Source organism: Euprymna scolopes, chromosome 38 (genome assembly GCF_053919585.1).
Source record: "Euprymna scolopes isolate OS-2025 chromosome 38, ASM5391958v1, whole genome shotgun sequence".
Lineage (NCBI taxonomy): Eukaryota > Metazoa > Mollusca > Cephalopoda > Sepiida > Sepiolidae > Euprymna > Euprymna scolopes.
The window spans coordinates 81,346,276-81,367,650 of record NC_136519.1 but is presented as its reverse complement, the minus strand read 5'-3'; the positions used below and the strand labels follow the sequence as shown (position 1 = coordinate 81,367,650).

General features: G+C 35.9%; 1 protein-coding gene across 1 annotated transcript in view; it reads left to right on the top strand.

The window, feature by feature from the left end:
- Positions 1 to 21,375, top strand: part of LOC145263218 (uncharacterized) — a 198,280-nt gene that overhangs the window by 59,647 nt on the left and 117,258 nt on the right. The window contains exons 10-16 of the mRNA XM_080120302.1: positions 1,544 to 1,742; positions 3,332 to 3,438; positions 6,620 to 6,833; positions 10,279 to 10,428; positions 12,531 to 12,649; positions 17,270 to 17,328; positions 20,820 to 20,971. Coding sequence (XP_079976428.1) covers positions 1,544 to 1,742; positions 3,332 to 3,438; positions 6,620 to 6,833; positions 10,279 to 10,428; positions 12,531 to 12,649; positions 17,270 to 17,328; positions 20,820 to 20,971 — 1,000 coding nt within the window. The remainder of the gene's footprint in view (positions 1 to 1,543; positions 1,743 to 3,331; positions 3,439 to 6,619; positions 6,834 to 10,278; positions 10,429 to 12,530; positions 12,650 to 17,269; positions 17,329 to 20,819; positions 20,972 to 21,375) is intronic.

Genomic DNA, 21,375 nt, shown 5'->3' with positions numbered 1-21,375 from the left:
GCCTATTTTTATTCTTGTTAGTTTTACTTTTTTTCTGTTTAGTTTCGTATTCGTATTCGTATTTTGTTCCGGTTTTTTTAATTGTCGGAAGTTTGTTGTGAGGGTGTTCATTCCAGTAAGTTTGCCATTTCTCTGGTGTGTATGCGTTGATAGGTCTTTTTTTTTTTTTTTTTTTTTTTTTTTTACATTTTCATCCCAAACAAGGCACATTGTCACTTTGGTGTAGGGGGCTACTATCAGGGGAAACAACTACTGGGGTACTATGTAGGGATTTGGGCAGCAAGATGTTGGTTCACGTTGCACTTGAACTTCTGCATGTCAGTAGGGGCACAAGTGCTTGCAGTTCATCAGAGCATTCACCATTAAAACACTTGTAGAACAGGCAGAGGGATGCAACGTTTCGTCGATGGGACAGAGGCTGAAGCTTAGATGCCAGTTTAGGGCCTGTCAGATTTGCGACTCTCTTTTGAACCTTGTCAAGGAGCGAGAGACTAGTAGCCGATGCACCAGCCCAAATATGACAGCAATACTCCATACATGGGCGAATGGTTGCCTTATAGAGGTACAGGATCATGATGTTTTAGATCTGTGTATGGAATTTTATAATTTGCATCGATTGGGAGATTTAAAGCGGTTTTTGCTGCTGAATCTGCTAATTCGTTATCTTTAATACCGGAATGGCTTGGTATCCAGCAGAAAATGATTTCTTTTTTATTGCTTAATTATCTGAAGTAATTTTGCGATTAGTTGTCGTCCATCGTTTTATTAACAGCTTTTAGAGTAGATTGAGAGTCTGAAAGGATTATAAATTTGGATTTTTTTTGTTATTGGAGGCTAGATTGAGAGCTAGGATTAGAGCATATATTTCGGCACTGAAAATTGATGTTTATTTTTTTTGGGGGGGAAGGGAGGGGGTTGATTGATTGTTGAGTATTGGCTGTTGCGTTATTTTGTTAAACCCATCTGTATAGATGTATGTGTAGTTTGGATATTTTTCTTTGATTTTCTGGAGATGATGATGATGATGATGATGATGATGATGATGATGATGATGATGATGATGATGATGATGCTGCTGCTGCTGCTGCTGATGATGATGATGATGATGATGATGGTGGTGGTGATGATGATGATGATGATGATGATGATGATGATGATGATGATGATGGTGGTGGTGGTGGTGGTGATGATGATGATGATGATGATGATGATGATGATGATGATGATGATGATGATGATGATGACGATGATGGTGGTGGTGGTGGTAGTGGTGATGATGATGATGGTGGTGGTGGTGGTAGTGGTGATGATGATGATGATGATGATGATGATGATGATGATGATGATGGTGGTGGTGGTGATGATGATGGTGATGATGATGGTGGTGGTGATGATGATGATGATGATGATGATGATGACGATGATGATGATGGTGGTGGTGGTGGTAGTGGTGATGATGATGATGATGATGATGATGATGATGATGATGATGATGATGATGATGTCGTCTCTTTATGCAAAACTTTGTTTCGCTCTCTTTCAGCTAAATATCACCGTGGAAAACTATCGTATGGCCGTGAAACATTCTCTGCTCATTCGCCTCCACTTACCAAAACCGCCAGTCTGTGATTCAAACATTGATTTCTTCACCGTCAGCGAATTGGCACGAAAACACTCAATTGTGGGACGTGTTAAAGTAGACAACCCACCAGACAGTGGAACACTTCGACTAACCATCCTTCGTAAGTTTCTTTTTTTTTATTTTTCATTTCTTATTCTTTATTTATCAAAAAAAAAAATATTTACGTATATGGCAGCACGTTGAAAAGCATTGGTAAACAAGAAAAATAAAGAAGGGATTATGAAACTGTAAGAAGAAAATATGATCGAACATTTATCCCAACGGTTTCTTATTAACTCGACCCAATGTTATAATCTAACGAGAGTAGAAAGTGGATGTTGCGTTTACTTTCAGCAGCCCATTACTCTCGCTTCCCTGATTTTGTCCTTTAGTCCTCACATTCCAATAGCGATTTTTCTGACAAAGAGGGAAGAATTGTTGTTTTCTGGGTCAGAATCTTTTTTTTTTGTTCACAAAGGAATCACCACTTATCAAGGCCCGGAGGCCACTCGAGGATAAGGGATAATGCGTGGACAGTAGTCAAAGTGAACATCTTGTAATCATTTGTAATGGAAATTTGGTAAATTGGATTACTTAAGGGGATGGCTCACCCAGAAATTGTTCACATTGGCCTAGAAGACAACCATATTGTAGTCAGTTAGAAAGCAGGAACACGGAACAGAGTTCCACAGACGTGCAGTTCTAAGAAAGAAGCTTTGTTCATGTAATCTACGTTTAGGTGTTTATGCACAGATAAAGTGTGGGGGAAATTATTGATAGTGGTTTCAGCTAGATAAGTGTTTTTATTAAAGTCAAGCCAGTGGGGACCATAGATTGGAGCACAGACGAGCACTTGGCAAGTGCTCGACTGAACTCCAATCTATGATTCCCCCTTGCCAAACTTTCACAAAAACACTCAACTAGCTACAACCACTATATACGATTTCCCCCAGTCTTTATCCGTGCCGAAATCTAAATGCAGATTCCATGAACAAAGCTTATTTTCCAGAACTTCCCGCTTGTGGAACTGTTCCACTGGTCTGCTTCCTGATTAAATACAGCATAGTAGCCTTCAAATCTAATGTAAACACGTTCTTGTTGAGCTGTCTCCATAAATGATAAAATCATATCTAATTTACACCATTAACGATTGCTACACTACCACCTTACATTCATTAATCCTTATCCTCGAGTAATCTTCGAACCTTGATAAGTGGTGACCCACAAGTTAAAAAAAAGAAGATTTTATAAGAATTAACTTGTTTATCATCTCTACTGATACTTTGAAGTAAGAGTCAATCGCCTTTGGTGGTCAGAGGAAATCCTCAATCGACAACAACTACATTTTAGTAAGTCACTCCATTCTCTGCACATTCCCTTCATATATATATATATATATATATATATATATATATATATATGTATATATATATATATATATATCGTTATTTTCATGGCATGTGATCGACTGAACTCCAATCTATGGTCCATCTTGCTAAACTTTCACAAAAACACTCTACTAGCTACAACCACTATATATGATTTCCCCCAGTCTTTATCCGTGCCAAAATCTAAATGCAGATTCCATGAACAAAGATTCTTTTTCAGAACTATATATATATATATATATATATATATATATATATATATATATATATATATATATATATATATATATATATATATACATCTTATTTTGTCCTAAAACAGGTCCGGTCCAGTGGTTTCAAAATTTTTACCTTAGCCAGGATGGAGATCTCCACATTCGCAATCCGATTGACCAACTAGACAATATGGACATTACCCTAAACATTCTTGTGAGTTAAAAATACCTTACGTTTATTTATTTTACTTTCTATGCGCAAAGTCAGGAACGTGTGCATATCTAGATCATTGTATTTATCGCATTCATTACTAAACTAACGAAGTGATTATTATGAACTTTGAAATATAAAGAGGGCTTCCAAAAATAATGCCTCCTATTTTTTGATTCCGCCCAAATGTATCAAAGGGGTTGCAAATTGTATTGTTATTATGATTAAACTTATGCATTCATGACCTGAAAGTTTCATCGCTCTGTTGCAGATATTAACGGTGTAGGACTCTGAGGAAGCAGTCCCTGTCATGGACATGCGTCAGATGCAAAGATGCTTCGTTGAATTCTTAGTAATAGTGAATTGAGAATTGTGGTGACTATGTAGAAATGTAACAGGACGCGTATGAGTGCGTGGGAAAGCAGCAACAGGATCTGTAAGATACCTGGCTTTCGAGGATATTAGCAGCAGTAGCCGAGAAAAAGGCACGTATGCAAATTAGGAAGAGTGCGTTAACTTACAAGAGAAGGAAAAGGGGGAAAAAGGACACCACGTGATCGGGAGAAGAAAGAGTGTGGTCGAAAAAAGATAGACATATAAGAAATGGCTGTCTACAACCGGCATGAAGTGGAGCAGAAGCTGGCGACATTTTAGCCGGTTTCGTGACGAGGAGAAAGAAAATCCTATTTGGATACTTATTTATTTCCTTTGTTTGTCCCTGCGACGTTACAGAAAAAATAAATTCTAAGCCAATAAAGTCGCTCGATGTAATAGTATCACTCCCATCTTCATAATTCTTCAACGTTTTGAGTTTTAAAAAGTATGAGGCTGTACTGACCAAAGATTTAGGCCACAAAAGCAAAATTACTACTACCATTCCCTTTTGCATTATATTAAACCTTCCTTTCCCTACAGTGAAAAAGAGACAATTCTGATTCTTTGGCCTTTCCTCTCGCCGGGTGGTCCTGCTTGCTGACTCGTACCCCACCGCCTGCCATCGTCCAGAGAGACGAGGGTAGGTGTGGGTGTCCTTTATAACTACTACAGTCAGAGAGTTCATGCGACTAAGTCCAGTACGCACGCGTTTATAAAAACTGCTACATAATGTATCTTACCAATGCTTCGCAGTGTTTAACTAACTTAATAAAATAATCATTCAAGTTAGTATTTGTGTTGTGTCTTATTCATATGAGATAACAGCGATTATTTACAAGGCTTTACTTTTGGAACTACGCGTGTATGACAAAGCGCACTCCAAACGCCTATGCACAGCCATCATCGCTGGCAAAAGTGCATTGAGAATGGTGGTGACAATGTAGAAAATGAAATTCTGAAGCATAAAAAATTGCTCGTTTTATTGGTACCACATACATAAATAATGGTACCGTAACTCTTCAACATCTTGAGTTTGAAAAATAAGAAGGTTTACTTTTGGAATGGCCTCGTATGACAAAGAACGCTCCAGACGTCCATGCACAGCCATCATTCATCGCTGGAAAAAATTGCATTAAGAATAGAGGTGATTAGGTAGAAAAATAAATCCTGTAGCATCAAAGGTCGTTTGTTTGTAACTCTTTGACGTTTGGAGTTTAAAAAAAAAAGTTAGGAAGCTTTAGTTCTGGAATTATCCTCGTACAATATAAGGCAACATGGTGAATAGTTACCTACGTTGCCTTTTACTGTTTTTACATATTTTTTAACTGGATCATTTCTTTTCCAAATATTATTATTTTTTGTTCCAAACAATAAGAAAGTAGTCTGTATTAGATAATTTCAGTACTACCCAAAAACAGGCCAGAGGTCTAGTTGGTCAAAAAAAAAAAAGCGCGATGAAACAACAACAACTATGGAAGGCCGTAATTACTGGGGATACAGTTACGAGACTTAGCCTGAAGAAGGCCAGAGGATGAGTTGGCTGAAACGTGGTGATTCAACAACTATGAAGATGAGGATAACAGTCCACAAATAAATAAATAAATACGAAGTGCCTTTAATAAGTTTTCGGACTTTTTTCATATGGGATCGTTGGGTTTGTATTACTGTACACATAGATTCGAAAAAGTTGTCAAAAAACAAATATATAACAAATAAATGTTATCAAAGGCAAGATAAGTTACATTTCTACCAAACTGGATATATTTTTCGTGTTTTTATTCAATGTAACATGTTTATTCAGCTCAAAAACCATACAGTGTTTACCAATGTATTGGAACATTCAAGATGGCGTCCGATTCTCTTTTTAACACGGTAAGTTTGGGAAAAGATGTTATAAATAAAAAACCGGATAAAATACTGTTAAAAACTCGCTCAATATATGTTACCGTGACATAGGTTGACATATATTCGGCGGGTTTTTAATAGTATTTTGTATAGTTTTTTATTTATAACACCTTTTCCCAAACTTACGGTGTTAAAGAGGGTGCGAGACGCCATCTTGACTTTTCGAATACATCGGTAAACACTGTATGTTTTTCGAGCTGAATAAATATGTTACATTGAATAAAAACACGAAAAATATACCCAGTTTGGCAGAAAAGTAACTTATCTTGCCTTTGATAACATTTATTTGTTATATATTTGTTTTTTGACAACTTTTTCGAATCTATGTGTACAGTAATACAAACCCGGATCTTTTTTTTGATAGCACGGATAAAATATTTAGGACCAGTTTGGTGATAGAATCTACGTTTGTGTGTTATTTTACTTTTTCTGACAGATTTCAGATTTGTTTTTTGTCCCCCTGACAAAAGGAGGGTGGACCTGTAAATTCACCCTTGTCTGTTCGTCTGTTCGTCGGTTGTCTGTCTGCACTTTTCTCAATAACTACACTTTGGAATTTTTTTGAAAATTTGTACAAACATTAAACATGATATGAGTAAAAATGTAACAGAACCGATTTTCCGGGAAAACTCCGGTTGCCTCCCCCCCTCTCCGCCTAAGGGTGCCTTTCGGGTTAAAATTGCTAAAATTAACACTTTTGTGCTTATTAAAAAAAACAAAAAAAACTGATGCCTTGGATTTTTATAAAACTTTCTGAAAAGTTTTAACTCACCGATTTCTATATAATTTTGTTTGTCTATACTTCGTGATAACTCTTGGGTGCACCCCAGGGGCCTTTTTAGGGCTAATAAAAACACTCAATTTTGGGGACTATTTTACCATATATTTTTTTTTCATCCTCCAGGCAAGCAATCGTGTTGGTCACTGCACAATCGTTGTGGTCATTCACATTATAGACGAGAATGAACCACCTTCGTGCAACTTTCCCGATGTCATCCACTTGATGCACCCAATCGCCAAGGGGAAACAAATTGTCACTCTCAATTGCACTGACCCGGATGTCATAGAGGAGAATACTCAAATTTCCATCTCCATCAAACCAGATCCAAATTACGCCAGTAAGTCACATCTTAAGTAAACACACACACACACACACACACACACACACACACACACACACACACACACACACACACACACACACACACACACACACGTCACATACACACAACTGCATATATCTACTAGCATATAAAAGTCACTTTGTGTGTGGGTGATTTCCTATCTTATAGGTTCTGAAACGGCTGAACCTATCTTTTGCAAATTATTTGTTGACAATTAGATCCCAGTGTGCTGGAAGGAACGTTAACTCTGTCAGAAATAGGATGACTGGATAAGAGTAATATTACGTCGAATATTTTAAAATATTATTACTGATTAAATACATATTATTATTAATTGTAGGTTGCTAAGATTTTATGTTGATAGCTTCAAATATTTTTCACATTTTAATATTAATATTATATATATATATATATATATATATATATATAGCCAATGAATACTCTATTGAGTTTTTAGTTAGCCAATCAGCTCTCTAGTTTCTACCGCCCCTTTCTAATCAGCCAATGAGCAGGCACTTACAGGTCAAAGTCCCTGTTGACCTCCGGTTGACCCGCTCCTTTGTGTGTGCTATTTTGGCGAGGAGCGTAGATATCTAGTGTCCTGACCTATTTTAAATCTAGGTTAAATGTTTTGTGTTTTTTTATTTGTTTTGCTAGTGTATATATATATATATGTGTGTGTGATAGTTTATGTATATGTGTTTATTTATTTATTTTTATTTGTTTATTTTCTATTGTATTTGTTATTTTTACAATTATTTTGTATCTGTATCCTAGATTAAATTTTATCCTGCGAACACAGTTGTAATTTTTCATGAAGGCATAATCTACATGGATCATCTATGTCTCTACATGTGTTTGCTTGTCTTACTATTTTCCATTCGACTACCGGCGAACGTCCGCTTTCCTTGAGTTCCTAGTATTTTTTTTTGCAAGACGATCCATGTAGATTATGCCTTCATGAAAAATTTGCTATTCTATACTTTAAAGAACCCCAACGTCTATTAAACTTTAGGAGAGATATCGAACAACTGTGTTCACAGGATAAAATCTACTCTAGTATAGAGATAAAAAATAATTTTAAAACTAACAATAACAATAGAAAATAGACAAATAAAAATAAATAAACATACATATACATAAACTATCACACACGCACACACACACACACACACACACACACACACACACACACACACACACACACACATATATATATATATATATATTAACTGATAAAAAAACATTTAACCTAGATTTAAAATAATTCAGGACACTAGATATCTATGCTCCTCGCCAAAATAGCACACACACACACACGCACAAAGGAACAGGTCAACCGGAGGTCAACTGGGTCTTTGTCCTGTAAGTGCTTGTTCATTGGCTGATTAGGAAGGGTGCAGTGGAAACTAGAAAGCTGATTGGCTAACTAAAAACTCAATAGAAGATGCATATATAAAAACGTGAGACAACCACAAAATTCTCGCATAAGCCTGATGAATCCTAGCATGGATGAAACGCGGCATATTCTGTGTAGCTTAATCGCCATATACTTACTACCTAGCTCTACCTATGTATTGAGTACCGTTGAAGTAAATGTTTAAAGTTTACGCATAAATTTATACTTTCGTATATTAATTTTTGTGATTAAATGAAGTAGTTATATATATATATATATATATATATATATATATATATATATATATATATATATATATATATATATATATATAGTAGGTACCTTCAATGCGCGCCACAGATTTAATTCCCCATAGGTAACACGATGTAACTGTAATTTCATTTAATATTATCATCCTAACTTTTTTACCATTTAAAAGATTATTATTATTATTATTATTATTATTATTATTATTATTATTATTATTATTATTATTATTATTATTACGAGTATAAAAATTGAGGGAAATATTGCTTCATTAATGTTCGCACTAATATTCATATTTATAAAAATTGCTTCATTAGCGTTCGCACTAATATTCATATTTATATAAAATAACACGTTAATCGGTTAACTTAAAAAAGAAAAAAGTTTCTAAAATCGGATATTTTTTTAAAAGAAAAAAATAAATGCATTAATTTTATAGAAAAAAAGAAAAGTAACAAACAAAGAACAACACATACTGTACAATTTTGACTCAACAGGTCACGATGCTGCGTTCTCAACCTTGTGCGTTCCTAGTTGTTCTCCCTGTACGCAATTCTGCATGATTCTTCCAGAACGAGAATTTGCCATTCTAAAATCAGAGCTTGTTATTTATGCACTATACAAAACCGATAGAAGACAGAGAACATTTATTCAGCTAGATCTTCGTTCTAAATCACATCCAGTGGGGGTGAACAAGAGAGAGATGTATAATTGCTGCTTAATCACAGTTTGTCCGCCCATTTTACTTAAGCACGCAAACGCGTTCTCCTTCCTCGCGATGCCTTCTCTATCACCCTCTCTCTTTGAAACATGTGCATATCTGTTTCTAGTACATTTACACCAACTAAGCAACCTAATCAAGTTGACCTAAGTTGACCTCTCAGCGATTTTTTATTTTTTGTGATTCTCGACAAACTAAGTTATATATTAGTTGATGTACTCATCAAATATCAACTCATCTGGTAAAGTACGTTAAGTGCATGAATTTGAGGAGAGAGATACGATTTACATATGATGATAGGCTGAATTTGACCACTCTTGCCCAATATCCCTGTCCTCTTGCAAGACTAATCAGGATCGATGCGACCTGCGTCTATTCCTGTCGGTTTTGACAGGCTGGGAATGATAAAACTGCTCTCAGTTGGAAATAACGTGATTTTTTTTTTAACTCCTGCTCTCAGGCTGCCCCTCCTTTTAGGGGGTGTTAAAATGTTTTTGATTGCCAATGAGGATATGATCCCCATGATTTCGATGATCTTACTTATAACTTACGGTTAGGACAATCAACTAATCAGAAGCCTCCAACCTTATTATAAAAAAATATCGAATTTTGGATTCAATTCAGTTCGCTGTCAACCTCTGCCTTGAAATGACTGAATCATGACTGCATTGATTCTTCGCCGCCATCTTTGTTACTAAAAATTACTCAACACTCGAGATCGTGACTGCATTGATTCTTCGCCGATAGTTTTATAACAAATCTAAAATTTAGAAATATCCAAAACCAGGTAATCACAATGTTAAGAAGAGATGGGAGTGGGCAGGGAGAGGACCCCCCTGTTAAAGGTTGAACAAAGATGGCAGTGGTTAATCAATAATTTGATTAACTACCGCCATCTTTGTTCAACATAATGTCTCAACACTTAACAGGGGGTCCTCTCCCTGCCCACTCCCATCGTTTCTTAACATTATGATTACCTGGTTTGGGATATTTCTAAATTTCAGATTTGTTATAAAACTCTTCACAATTAATAGACATGTTTTCTATTCCAGTTCAAATGTTTGAAGCGAACTCAACCAAAGCAATATATGCAAAAACGGACATTCCTTTACATCTTCTCGTTTATAATATGACGATTGACATTCGAGACACCGCATCACCTCCTGGACACCGAGTGTATCCTTTGAAACTAATCTTAAACGGTAAGTAGAATTTATTTTCACCTCACTGAAAAACTTAGACACAAGGGTCGGAAAGTTGGGTTGAGAAGTCAGCGCCCTAGAGGCGGGGAGCTCTAACCTGCACAAAGTGGTCAGGCAGTTTTGTCGGCATTCCCCAGTAAGTACGCCTCAGGCGATTAGCTATAAACTAGCCTCTTTTCAAAGAGAGAAGGCAACACCTGGGAGGGTGGACCTCCTAGAACTGCACAGAACTGAACTTTCACAGCAAAATCAACAGGGACCGGATCATTACAAGAATGGTCTAATCTTTGTTAATTTTTTTTTTGGGGGGGGGGGGGTAGCCGATATTGTTAACAAGAAAAATATTGTGTTGTATTTGCATTATAGTATATCAATTAGAAAGCCAAATAACGGCGTATGTTTTAATAAAATATATTATTTATTTATCTTAAATAATGAAAGAAGCTTCCGATTTTATAAAAGTCTTTATCAGATTCTGAAATTGTTCGATATTGGCAGACGAGCCCGGGAAGAGAAACATTCGAGAGGTTGCACACATGCAGCTGGATTCCATGCGTGATTTTGTACCATTGTCTAATGGAATGAATTTGACCCAGAAGTATGTGAGAGGATATCAGTCATAGGATTGAAACAATAGACAATGTGAAATGTTAAGCATTCCAATGGGAAAAAGAGAAAGCAAGTTTGACAAATATATTATTGTATATATCATTTACGTTGTGTTTTACTCGTTGTCAGAGTGTATATGTCTTGGATCAGTGAGAAAGTAGATTTAACAGTTATAAACTGAGAAAGCGCATTTTGGAACATGTACATCAAGTCTGTTGTCATTGGAAAAATGGTGGGGTCCTTCTACCGCTCCAGTAGATATATCACTGCTGATGCAATTCTCTATCTATATAAAAGCAAAATACTCCAAAGATGGAGTACTGTTGCCACATCTAGACAGGAGCTGCTAGAAGCAGGTTATCCTGCCTTGATAGAGTTCAAAATAGACTTCGTAGCTTAGTGGGGGATGGCCTTTTCTTTTCCCTGCAACCTCTTTCCCATAGAAGAGATGTTGCAAGCTTGTCTCTGCTTTATGGCATGTGCTCGTCTGAGCTCCAATCTATGGTCCCCTCTCGCCAAACTATCACGAAGAATACATGTCTAGCCGAAACCACTGTCAATAACTTCCCCCACTCTTTCTTTACCAAAACGTAGATTTCATGAACAAAGCTTGTTTCTTAGAACTGCACGCCTGTGGGACTCTCTTCTGTTTGCTTGTTTTCCATCTGACTACAATTTTGTTGTCTTCAAGTTAAACGTAAACAAATTCTTGATAAATCGTCCATTTAAGTAATCCAATTTACCAAATGTACACTACTACCGATTACTACATTTTCCCATTGACTACTGTACAAAAAACAAACTTAGCATATTTCATGGTATGGAATCTTTTCCAACCATAAGATTTTGCTGAAAATAATCCAAACGCAAGATTCATCAATATACATCAAGAAAACAAAATATTTCATCCTGGGAAAAATTTGGTTTTGTCCCCCGGGGGGGGGGAGGGCAAAAGCGGTGAAAAATGGTGATTTTTAACCAAAAATGAACAAACAAAATAGCACATTGCAGGCCACAGAATATTTTCCCACCATTAGATTTTACTGAAAATTACCAAAAAGCAAGACCACAAAGATATACATCTAGAAAATATAATATTTTATCCTGGGAAAAGAGGGGATGACTTTCGGAAATATCGGCGAAAAAGTGCTCAGTTGAGGGTGAGGAAAAATGTTTTTAGCAAATGTTTCGATATTTATCGTCCGAAGGGTCGCGCTTCAAAACGATACCGTCTCGTGAAACTTCGTCGCCTCAATCGAAAGTTTTAGGCAGGCATACATGCATACATACATACATACATACATACATACATACATACATACATTTAAACAGACAGGTGAGCTTTATATAATAGATGAATATTGGAACATTGACATAAGCAGACAAACGCATAACAAGACTTTCGGGCCGGTCAGTAGATGAAACCTTGAAATTCGTTCCAAATTGATTTCATAGAATTTTGCCATCATTGCACCTTTTTTTCTTTCTTCCAGATGATCTAATCCAGAAAGTGACCGTTTCATTCAAAATGACCAAAGTTTCAAAGATGCATTCTTTAAACAATACAAAGTCAAAGGAATATCAGGAATTTTCCAAGAAATTTACTGATTCTGTGAGCGGAAAAAACTTTTAATTCATAGAGAAGGATGTTGTAGTTTGTATGAAGCTTTGTGTGTAGTATGCAAGGAGTTGTGTTTGAAGGCTATGTCAATGCGGTGCGTAGGAAACACAGTGGACACGAGTTAGTACACAAAAGAATAATGAGAATATTAGAGGAAATTTTCAATAATAACGTGTCATCGATGTTCCCTACGAATTGCATTGATATAGCCTTCAAACACAACTTCTTTTAATTCATATTTATTTCAACTGATTCCTTCTTATCTATGTATGTATCTATCTCAGCATATTTCGTTTTCTATCCATCTACTATCTCAACAATGTATTTCTATCTATTTATCTTAACCAATTCTTTCCTTCCTTCCTATCTATTTTATTTATGTATTTCATTTATGTATCTAGTTATATATATATATATATATATATATATATATATATATATATATATATATATATATATATATATCAGTCTATTCCTTCCTATGTACACACACATACATATTTGTTTCAATTTTCTATCTGTATGTGCATCTCAGCCTATTCCTACCTACATATCTATATATCTATCTATTTTAACCTATATTATTTCGTATCAATATATTTCAATCTATATATTCCTATCTATCCGTCCCAGGACTTATTTTTTCTGTCTATTTGTCTATGCAACTCAGCCTTATCTATCTATCTATCTATCTATCTATCTATCTATCTATTTCAGCCTATATCATTTCGCATCTATTTATCTTCCTGTCTTAGCCTAATACCTCCCTGGTTATTCCTGCCTGTCTATTCATCTATCGCTACACGAGGGACACGCAATAACTCTGTCAATTTTAAGCCTAAAGATTCGAAATTTTATATACAGGGTACTGAGATTTGGGAAAATGGATGCGATTGGTTTTCGGACAGAAGTTTGGCGATTAAGGGGTCAAAGTTCAACGATTTGACCTTTGAGAACTCTACCAAACTCCTCCGACAATTTTGGGTCTAAACACTTGAAATTTTAGATATAGATTCCTTGGACGTGGATTTAACTTAATAACTTGATTTGAGCCCTAAACAATAAATTTTAAGGAGTTATAATAGGGGTCAAAGTTTAAAAAAATTGACCGTTTTCTTTTTCTTTTTTGCTCAGCATACACCTCAAAACGCCCGGGCAATGCTGGGCACCCATGCTAGTATATCTACAAAAGTGAACGTGTCTGTCTCTCTGTCTGTCTGTCTGTCTGTGTGCCTGTGTACATTTTCCTACGCAATAACTCTCTCAATGTTTAGTCTACAGACTCGAAATTTGATATACAGGGTACTGAGATTTGTAAAGTCGATGTGATCGGTTTTCGGACAGAAATTTGGCTGTTAAGGGGTCAAAGTTCAACGATTTGAGCTTTGAGAACTCTACCAAACTCCTCCGACAATTTTGGGTCTAAACACTTGAAATTTTAGATATAGGTTCCTTTGACATGGATCTAACTTAATAACTTCATTTGCGCCCAAAAACAATGCATGTTAAGAGGTCATAATAGGGGTCAAAGTTTAAAAAATTTACCGTTTTTTTGTTGTTTTTGTTTTATTTTTTGCTTAGCATACACTTCCAAACACCCGGGCAACGCCGGGCACCCATTGCTAGTATATATATATATATATATATATATATATATATATATATATATATATATATATATATTTGTTTTCAAGTGTGACGACACCGTCCTTAACAAATTCGTCCACGCAATTCTGAATACCACCGCCGAATCGACATGCCACACTACAAACAAATACCGTTGAACCGACACACACGTTCCCAAGCAGAACCGAACAATCTCGCCGAATCGACACGCCACGATACAACAATCGAATAACACGAGACACGTTATTAAAGAAATGTATTTCAAAACCAGCAAATCACTTATCGGCTTGTTCTTTTTATAACCGTTGGGCGAAACCAAATCGCCACTCTGGGGTAAGATGGGTGTAGTTCATTAGTGGACTTGATTTGTAATCGAAAAGTCTCGGATTCGCTTTTCATCGCAGGTAGGCCTGTGTGCTTTCGCGCATGCTTGGCACAGCATCTTCAATTCAGCGTCCTTTATAAAGTCATTAAAAATTGGTTGCTTCTTAAACGCCTGTGGAACTCTGTTCCGTCTGCCTGCTTCCCACCTGACTACAACTTGGATGTCTTTAAGTCCAACGTTAACAAATTCCTAATGAACCGCCCTCTTAAGTAAACACTTCATTAAATCTCCACAATAACGTACTGTACTTGCAATAACCCTTATCCCTGAGTGGCTTCCGGGCCTTGATCAGTGGTGACCACCGTGTAAAAAAAAAAAAAAAATGTGAAAATCTAAGTTTTACATATTTATTTTATAAATGCTTTTAAACCTTATTTCTTATATTCATACATTTGTTCTTTACATATGGTTCTACCCTTTCATGTTTAATACATTGTGGTGTAACGCTGCCAACTATTAAAGTTTGTAGCAATCTATTTTGACAAATCTGGTTTGTCTATATGCGTAACGTGGTCATTACGCTCAAACCATACTTGTTACAGTTCAGATCTCTCTTGGACACCCACACCGCCCGGCACCGCCAACATGGAAACAAACAAACAAAGGAAATAAATAAATAAAAAGAACAAAAACATAATTTAAATGGTGACAGGGAGTTATGACTAATATGAAGTTTCATATCTGTAGATCAAAAACCAAGTGAGGAGTTTGATAGGCAAAATTTTTAAACAAATATATATACGCATACACACATATATATATACATATACATATATATATATATATATACGCACACACATATATATATACAAAATATATATAGGCAAAATTTTTTAAACAAATATATATATATACACATACATATATATATATATACACATACATATACATATATATACATATACATATATATACATATATATATATATACACACACACATATATATATATATATATATATATATATATATATATATATATATAGAAAGAGGTTTGTGTTTACTATAACCTCTTTACGCAAATATTACGCAAGTATAAATCATGTAGAATATCTGCATGAATATAATTACACGTAATAGTTAAATAAAGATGATCATCCGAAAAGAAAGCCGAAAAAAAAAAAATAGGGAATTAATTAAAATGAACGTTTAAAAAAATATGCAAGTTAGATAGATGTTTTGCAGATGAATGCAATTCCACGACCCATATATAACAAAGTTGTATTTCCTTTTTAAATAAACAGAACAAAGGTTCGCCTTTTTTCTTGTTGGCCAAGATCTTATATTGTTATCAAAGTGTAATATCTGTTCCGGCAGCAGCAACAATCAAAGTAATCTGTGGGGGCAACCCCACATATCAGACTATTGCTCTTGAGCAATCAGTTTTGGTCAATGTAGGGGAAACCCTTCATACCAATTGTCACTATGCAGTTCCCTCTCGGGGGGGGGGGGGAGACTGGTCCCCCCCCCTCAGTCTCCACATTAAAAAACGGCCTTGTGCCTGATTTGTTCAGTGGGGAAGCAAATAAATAACTAAATAAATAGGAAAAAGGTTTTTAATGTGAATATCAATACACAAAAAAACCTAATAACCCTGTTATATATATATATATATATATATATATATATATATATATATATATATATATATATATATATACACTAACATTTCAGCCCGGCGTTGCCCGGGTGTTTTGAGGTGTATGCTGAGCAAAAAAAAAAAAAAAAAAAAAAGACGGTCAATTTTTTTAAACTATTATGACCCCCTTAACATTTATTGTTTGAGGCTCAAATAAAGTTATTAAGTTAGATCCATGTCCAAGGAATCCATATCTAAAATTTCACGTGTTTAGACCCAAAATTGTGTAAGGGGTTTGGTAGAGGTCTCAAAGGTCAAATCGTTGAACTTTGACCCCTTAATCGCCAAGCTTCTCTCCGAAAATCAATCACATCGATTTTCCCAAATCTCAGTACCCTGTATATAAGTTTCGGATCTTTAGGCTTAAAATTGACAGAGTTATTGTGTAGGCAAGTGCACACACACACAGACACACACACACAGACACACACACACAGACACTTCCACTTTTATATATATACTAGCATTTCAGCCCGGCGTTGCCCCGGGTGTTTTGAGGTGTATGCTGAACAAAACAAAAAAAAAACCTGTCAATTTTTTTAACATTGTCCCCTTTATGGTTTAGGGCTTTTATGGTTTTTTTAAACATTGACCCATTTATGGTTTAGGGCTCAAATAAAGTTATTAAGTTAGATCCATATCCAAGTAACCTATATCTAAAATTTCACGTGTTTAGACCCAAAATTGTAGAAGGAGTTTAGTAGAGGTCTCAAAGGTCAAATCGTTGAACTTTGACCCCTTAATCGCCAAATTTCTGTCCGAAAACGAATCGCATCCATTTTCCCAAATCTCAGTACCCTGTATATAAAATTTCGAATCTGTAGGCTTAAAATTGACAGAGTTATTGCGTAGGGAAATGTACACAGACACAGACACACACACAAACAGACACTTTCACTTTTATATATATATATATATATATATATATATATATATATATATGGATGTATTCAATTTTTCAGGTTTCAAAGATTTTTCTGCAATTGAAAGGTTACTTACAGTCAGAATTTCTGGGAATCAGGTAAGTTAAAATCTGCGTTTTTTTGTTGTTGTTTTTTTTGTTGTTTTTTTATTTGTTTTGCTTTCATTGCTTGAAACCCAGCCTCTTGTTAATTATCACAGGAAGATCAAGGGCAGTAATCATGAAGGTACTATTTTCTGTTGTCAGGGGTGTTACACTTTTTGATGCTTATTGAAACTTCAGTTTTGACGATTGATGAAAACAAAATGAAAATTAAATGTTAGGGTCTGTGTTCCATGAATTAAAGCACTGGTTGAGTTTGAATAAAATAATTACGTATTAGATACGTTTGAAGCCAACGCATTATTACAAAATAAACAGATATTTATTTTGTTTGAAATTTATATTGAAATTTAAAAATATATTTCGAAGATATACTTCATCATCAGTATGACTTTCTTTCTTTTTTTCTTTTTTGACCATGTTGTTGTTGGAGCATAGAATCAGTAGAAGTCTATTTGTTGTTTCTGCGGTAGTCTTTTCAAATGTCGGAACGTATTTATTTTATTGAAAACAATAGACAATGTGAAATATTAAGCATTCCAATGGGAAAATAGCGTTTATAACGTCACAAAGAGAAAGCGGGGCAGTCGGTCAGAGAGAAAGCAAGTTTGACAAATATATTATAGTATATATCATTTGCGTTGTGTTTTACTCGTTGTCAGAGTGTATATATATTGGATCAGTGAGAAAGTAGATTTAACAGTTATAAACTGAGAAAGCGCATTTCGGAACATGTACATCAAGTCTGTTGTCAAGGTCATTGGAAAAATGGTGGGATCCTTCTACCGCTCCAGCAGATATATCGCTGCTGGTACAATTCTCTATCTATATAAAAGCAAAGTATGTCCAAAGAAAAAGTACTGTTGCCACATCTAGGCAGTAGCTGCTAGAAGCAGCTTATCCTGCCTTGACAGAATTCAAAATAGACTTCGTAGTTTAGTGGTGATGCCCTTTTCTCTTCCCTACAACCTCTTTCCCACAGAAGAGACGTTGCAAGCTTGTCTCTGCTTTATCGTTATTTCCATGGCATGTGCTCGTCTGTGCTCCAATCTATGGTCCCCCCTCGCCGAAATTTCACGGAAAACACTCGTCTAGCTGAAACCACTGTCAATAATTTTCCCCACTCTTTATCTTTACCAAAACGTAGATTTCATGAACAAAGCTTGTTTCTTAGAACTGCACGCCTGTGGGACTCTCTTCTGTTTGCTTGTTTTCCATTTGACTACAAATTGGTTGTCTTCAAGTCAAACGTAAACAAATTCTTAGAACAAAGCTTGTTTCTTAGAACTTAAATAATAATAAAACAATTGTTAGATTGTTTTCCGGAAAACGTTTTTACGGATGTTAGTGCTTCATCATGAAGGATGGGTTTTCAAACAAATGTCTATTGTCATGATCACAGCGGCTGGAGGTGTAACACTCGGATTTCGACCTGAACGTAGCACCCTTAATAATAACAGCTACGAGTATACATTGGAACAATCAAAACGAAACCTTTAGACTTCTCGATCGATCATTGTTGTGGACCAGGATATAAAATACCCTAGCTCGCTACAAGAAAATAATGAAACGAATGGAATTGAAGGGAAAAAACTCAATTGATGGTTAAGATAAGCGTCGTTTATTTACGGTTGAAAGAATGAATGTTTTAGATATAACATGTGTTCATGTCCGCGCGGGTGTAACCATCGTTCGTTGCGGGACTGGTGTTGTAGAAAGAAAAGGAAATGTGTGTTCATCTCACTATCGTTTGTTCACGCGTGGGAAGAGGAATGAGTGATGTAGTGGAGATTGGAATGATAGTCCAGCGTGTAGACAAAGAAGAGGATAGAGAGTTGACGTCAGTTAGCAGTCAGCTACGCAAAGGTGTTCTCAGGGACCAGTAGTAGATAGAGTGAGAATGTTAACGTACGGTCTGTTAGCTTTTTGTCCCACATAGTAGCAAGTGGTGTGAGGTACGCGTCTCCCGAAAGGGAGGCGACGGTTCGTCGAACCTCTCAGCCCGAGAGCTGGTCCTAAAAGGAAGAAGCCGGTTATTGCTCTTTGTTTTATACTTGTTTCCGGTGTGCGTACGTGTGCGCGTGTGTGAGTACATGTGTATACGTTAGCGTGTGTGTATATACACGTGAATGTGAGTGTATGTACGCGAACGTGAATATGTGTACGTGTGTGGACGTGGGCGCGTATGTTTGTGTGCGCGTATGTATATGACAAGTAATATAGCTTGAAATGTGATTGTGTGTTTGTGTGAGACTAGGAAAGGCTCGCACATCATTAAAACTGTTTTGATGCAAGATGAGTCCACATTAAAAGCTACTTCAGCTTACGGTGATAACATATACATCAATGAATACATAATACATGCAGATGCATTTCGAATGAAACTAGACATTTCCGGCAAAACACTATTTCGTACTTACTTGTCATGTCGGAATTACTATAAATTAAAAAAAAATTACTAAAAAAAAAAAAATAGATCCAGTAGAAAAATAATTACAAATAAAAATAAAAATTTATCGAGTTTTGTTTGGTGCTTTTATGTGAGACAGTTCTTTGTGTATGACACACTGGCTTATCTCCCTTTGTTAAGGAATAGAGAGAGAGAGAGAGAGCGAGAGAGAGAGAGGGTGGGGGAGAGTGAAATTATAGTGTAGACACGTTGACCGGAAGTAAAAGATCAGCTGATTTGATTGCGTGTGAGTCATGTGATCAGGTTACTGAATCGTTGAGATTTGATTTGGACTCAGAAGACAACGGACGGCTTCCCATTGTCTCCTGCTCTTCACTGGGGGGTGGGACGAACGCTAACGTGTGTAGAAGAAGAACCCACACAGGCCGATTTCACTTTCCAACTTCTGCAGGACTTCTGGGAAAAGTGAAATAAACGATAGAACCTATTCCTTGTCTTGGAGTGATTGAATCTTCATCCAAAAACAGGTATCAAGTCTCCCTCCAGGACGAGAAATTTCCAGATGGTCCAACATCGAAGAAGCAGAGGAAGGTTCTGAAAATACATGTCACTCACACACGACTCCCTTTATGATACAACATAAATATATAATATAACACGTCATCTCTTCTAATCCATTATTAGAGATGACGCAACAAGCACTCAACCCTTTATTATAGAGACAATATAACACCTTGATTTCCTTGCTTTCAATTAAAATCCGCCATTTCAAAATAAAACATGTTGGACTGCTAGTATCTATGATTTTTTGTAAAAAAAAAAAAAAAAAAATAGATCTAGCATACTTGATCATTGTTTGCAGTATTTGGAATTTATACGAGTTTCCACGTGACACTAAACTGCGTAATAGTGTTTGGCGCTAAAATTCATTTTTTATAGATTTCGTTATGTTGCAGACACAGTCTGATTTTTAATCACCATAAAAATTATGTATTTTCTAAAATTAGAATTTTATTTAGTGTATCCAATAGTGTTATGCCCAGAAGCGTCAATTTATTTTCCCCATTTATTTATTTAGGGAAGGCACTACCATCGCTGAACTGCGTATTGCGTTTGACGGGCTTCATCAAGTTCCATCAATCAAGACAGCATACATTGGGGCTATCAAAACGAAACTTTTAAACTTCTCAATCGATCCAAACTACTTTGAAATATCGATCTCCAATAACCGTGAGTATTAAATTGATTCATTTACTACGAACTGCTCTAATTACTACTCTGTTTTCTTCTCCAATTCGTTGTGATTCGCTTTTTTCCTAACTCTGCAAAGCGAGAAAGTTTTCATAGAAACGTGTGAACTCAAAATATTTTCAACCAATGAAAATCGTTTAAAACTCCAAAAGTAACAAGTATATGTGAAAATAGTAAGCCTAGGCCAAGTTAGAAACTTCTACTAAAAAAAAGCTAAAAGCTAAAGAGACGGGGACAAAGCTAAAGAGACGCCTGCTCTGAAAAGCACCCCAAAACTTTTCTTAACAACACCCTTTTCGAGTCCTGTGGGCCGAAGAAGGCATGTCGCAAAAGAAAAGTTCTCAATGACTCACATCCCAGCTTTATTGATCTAACGTACATAT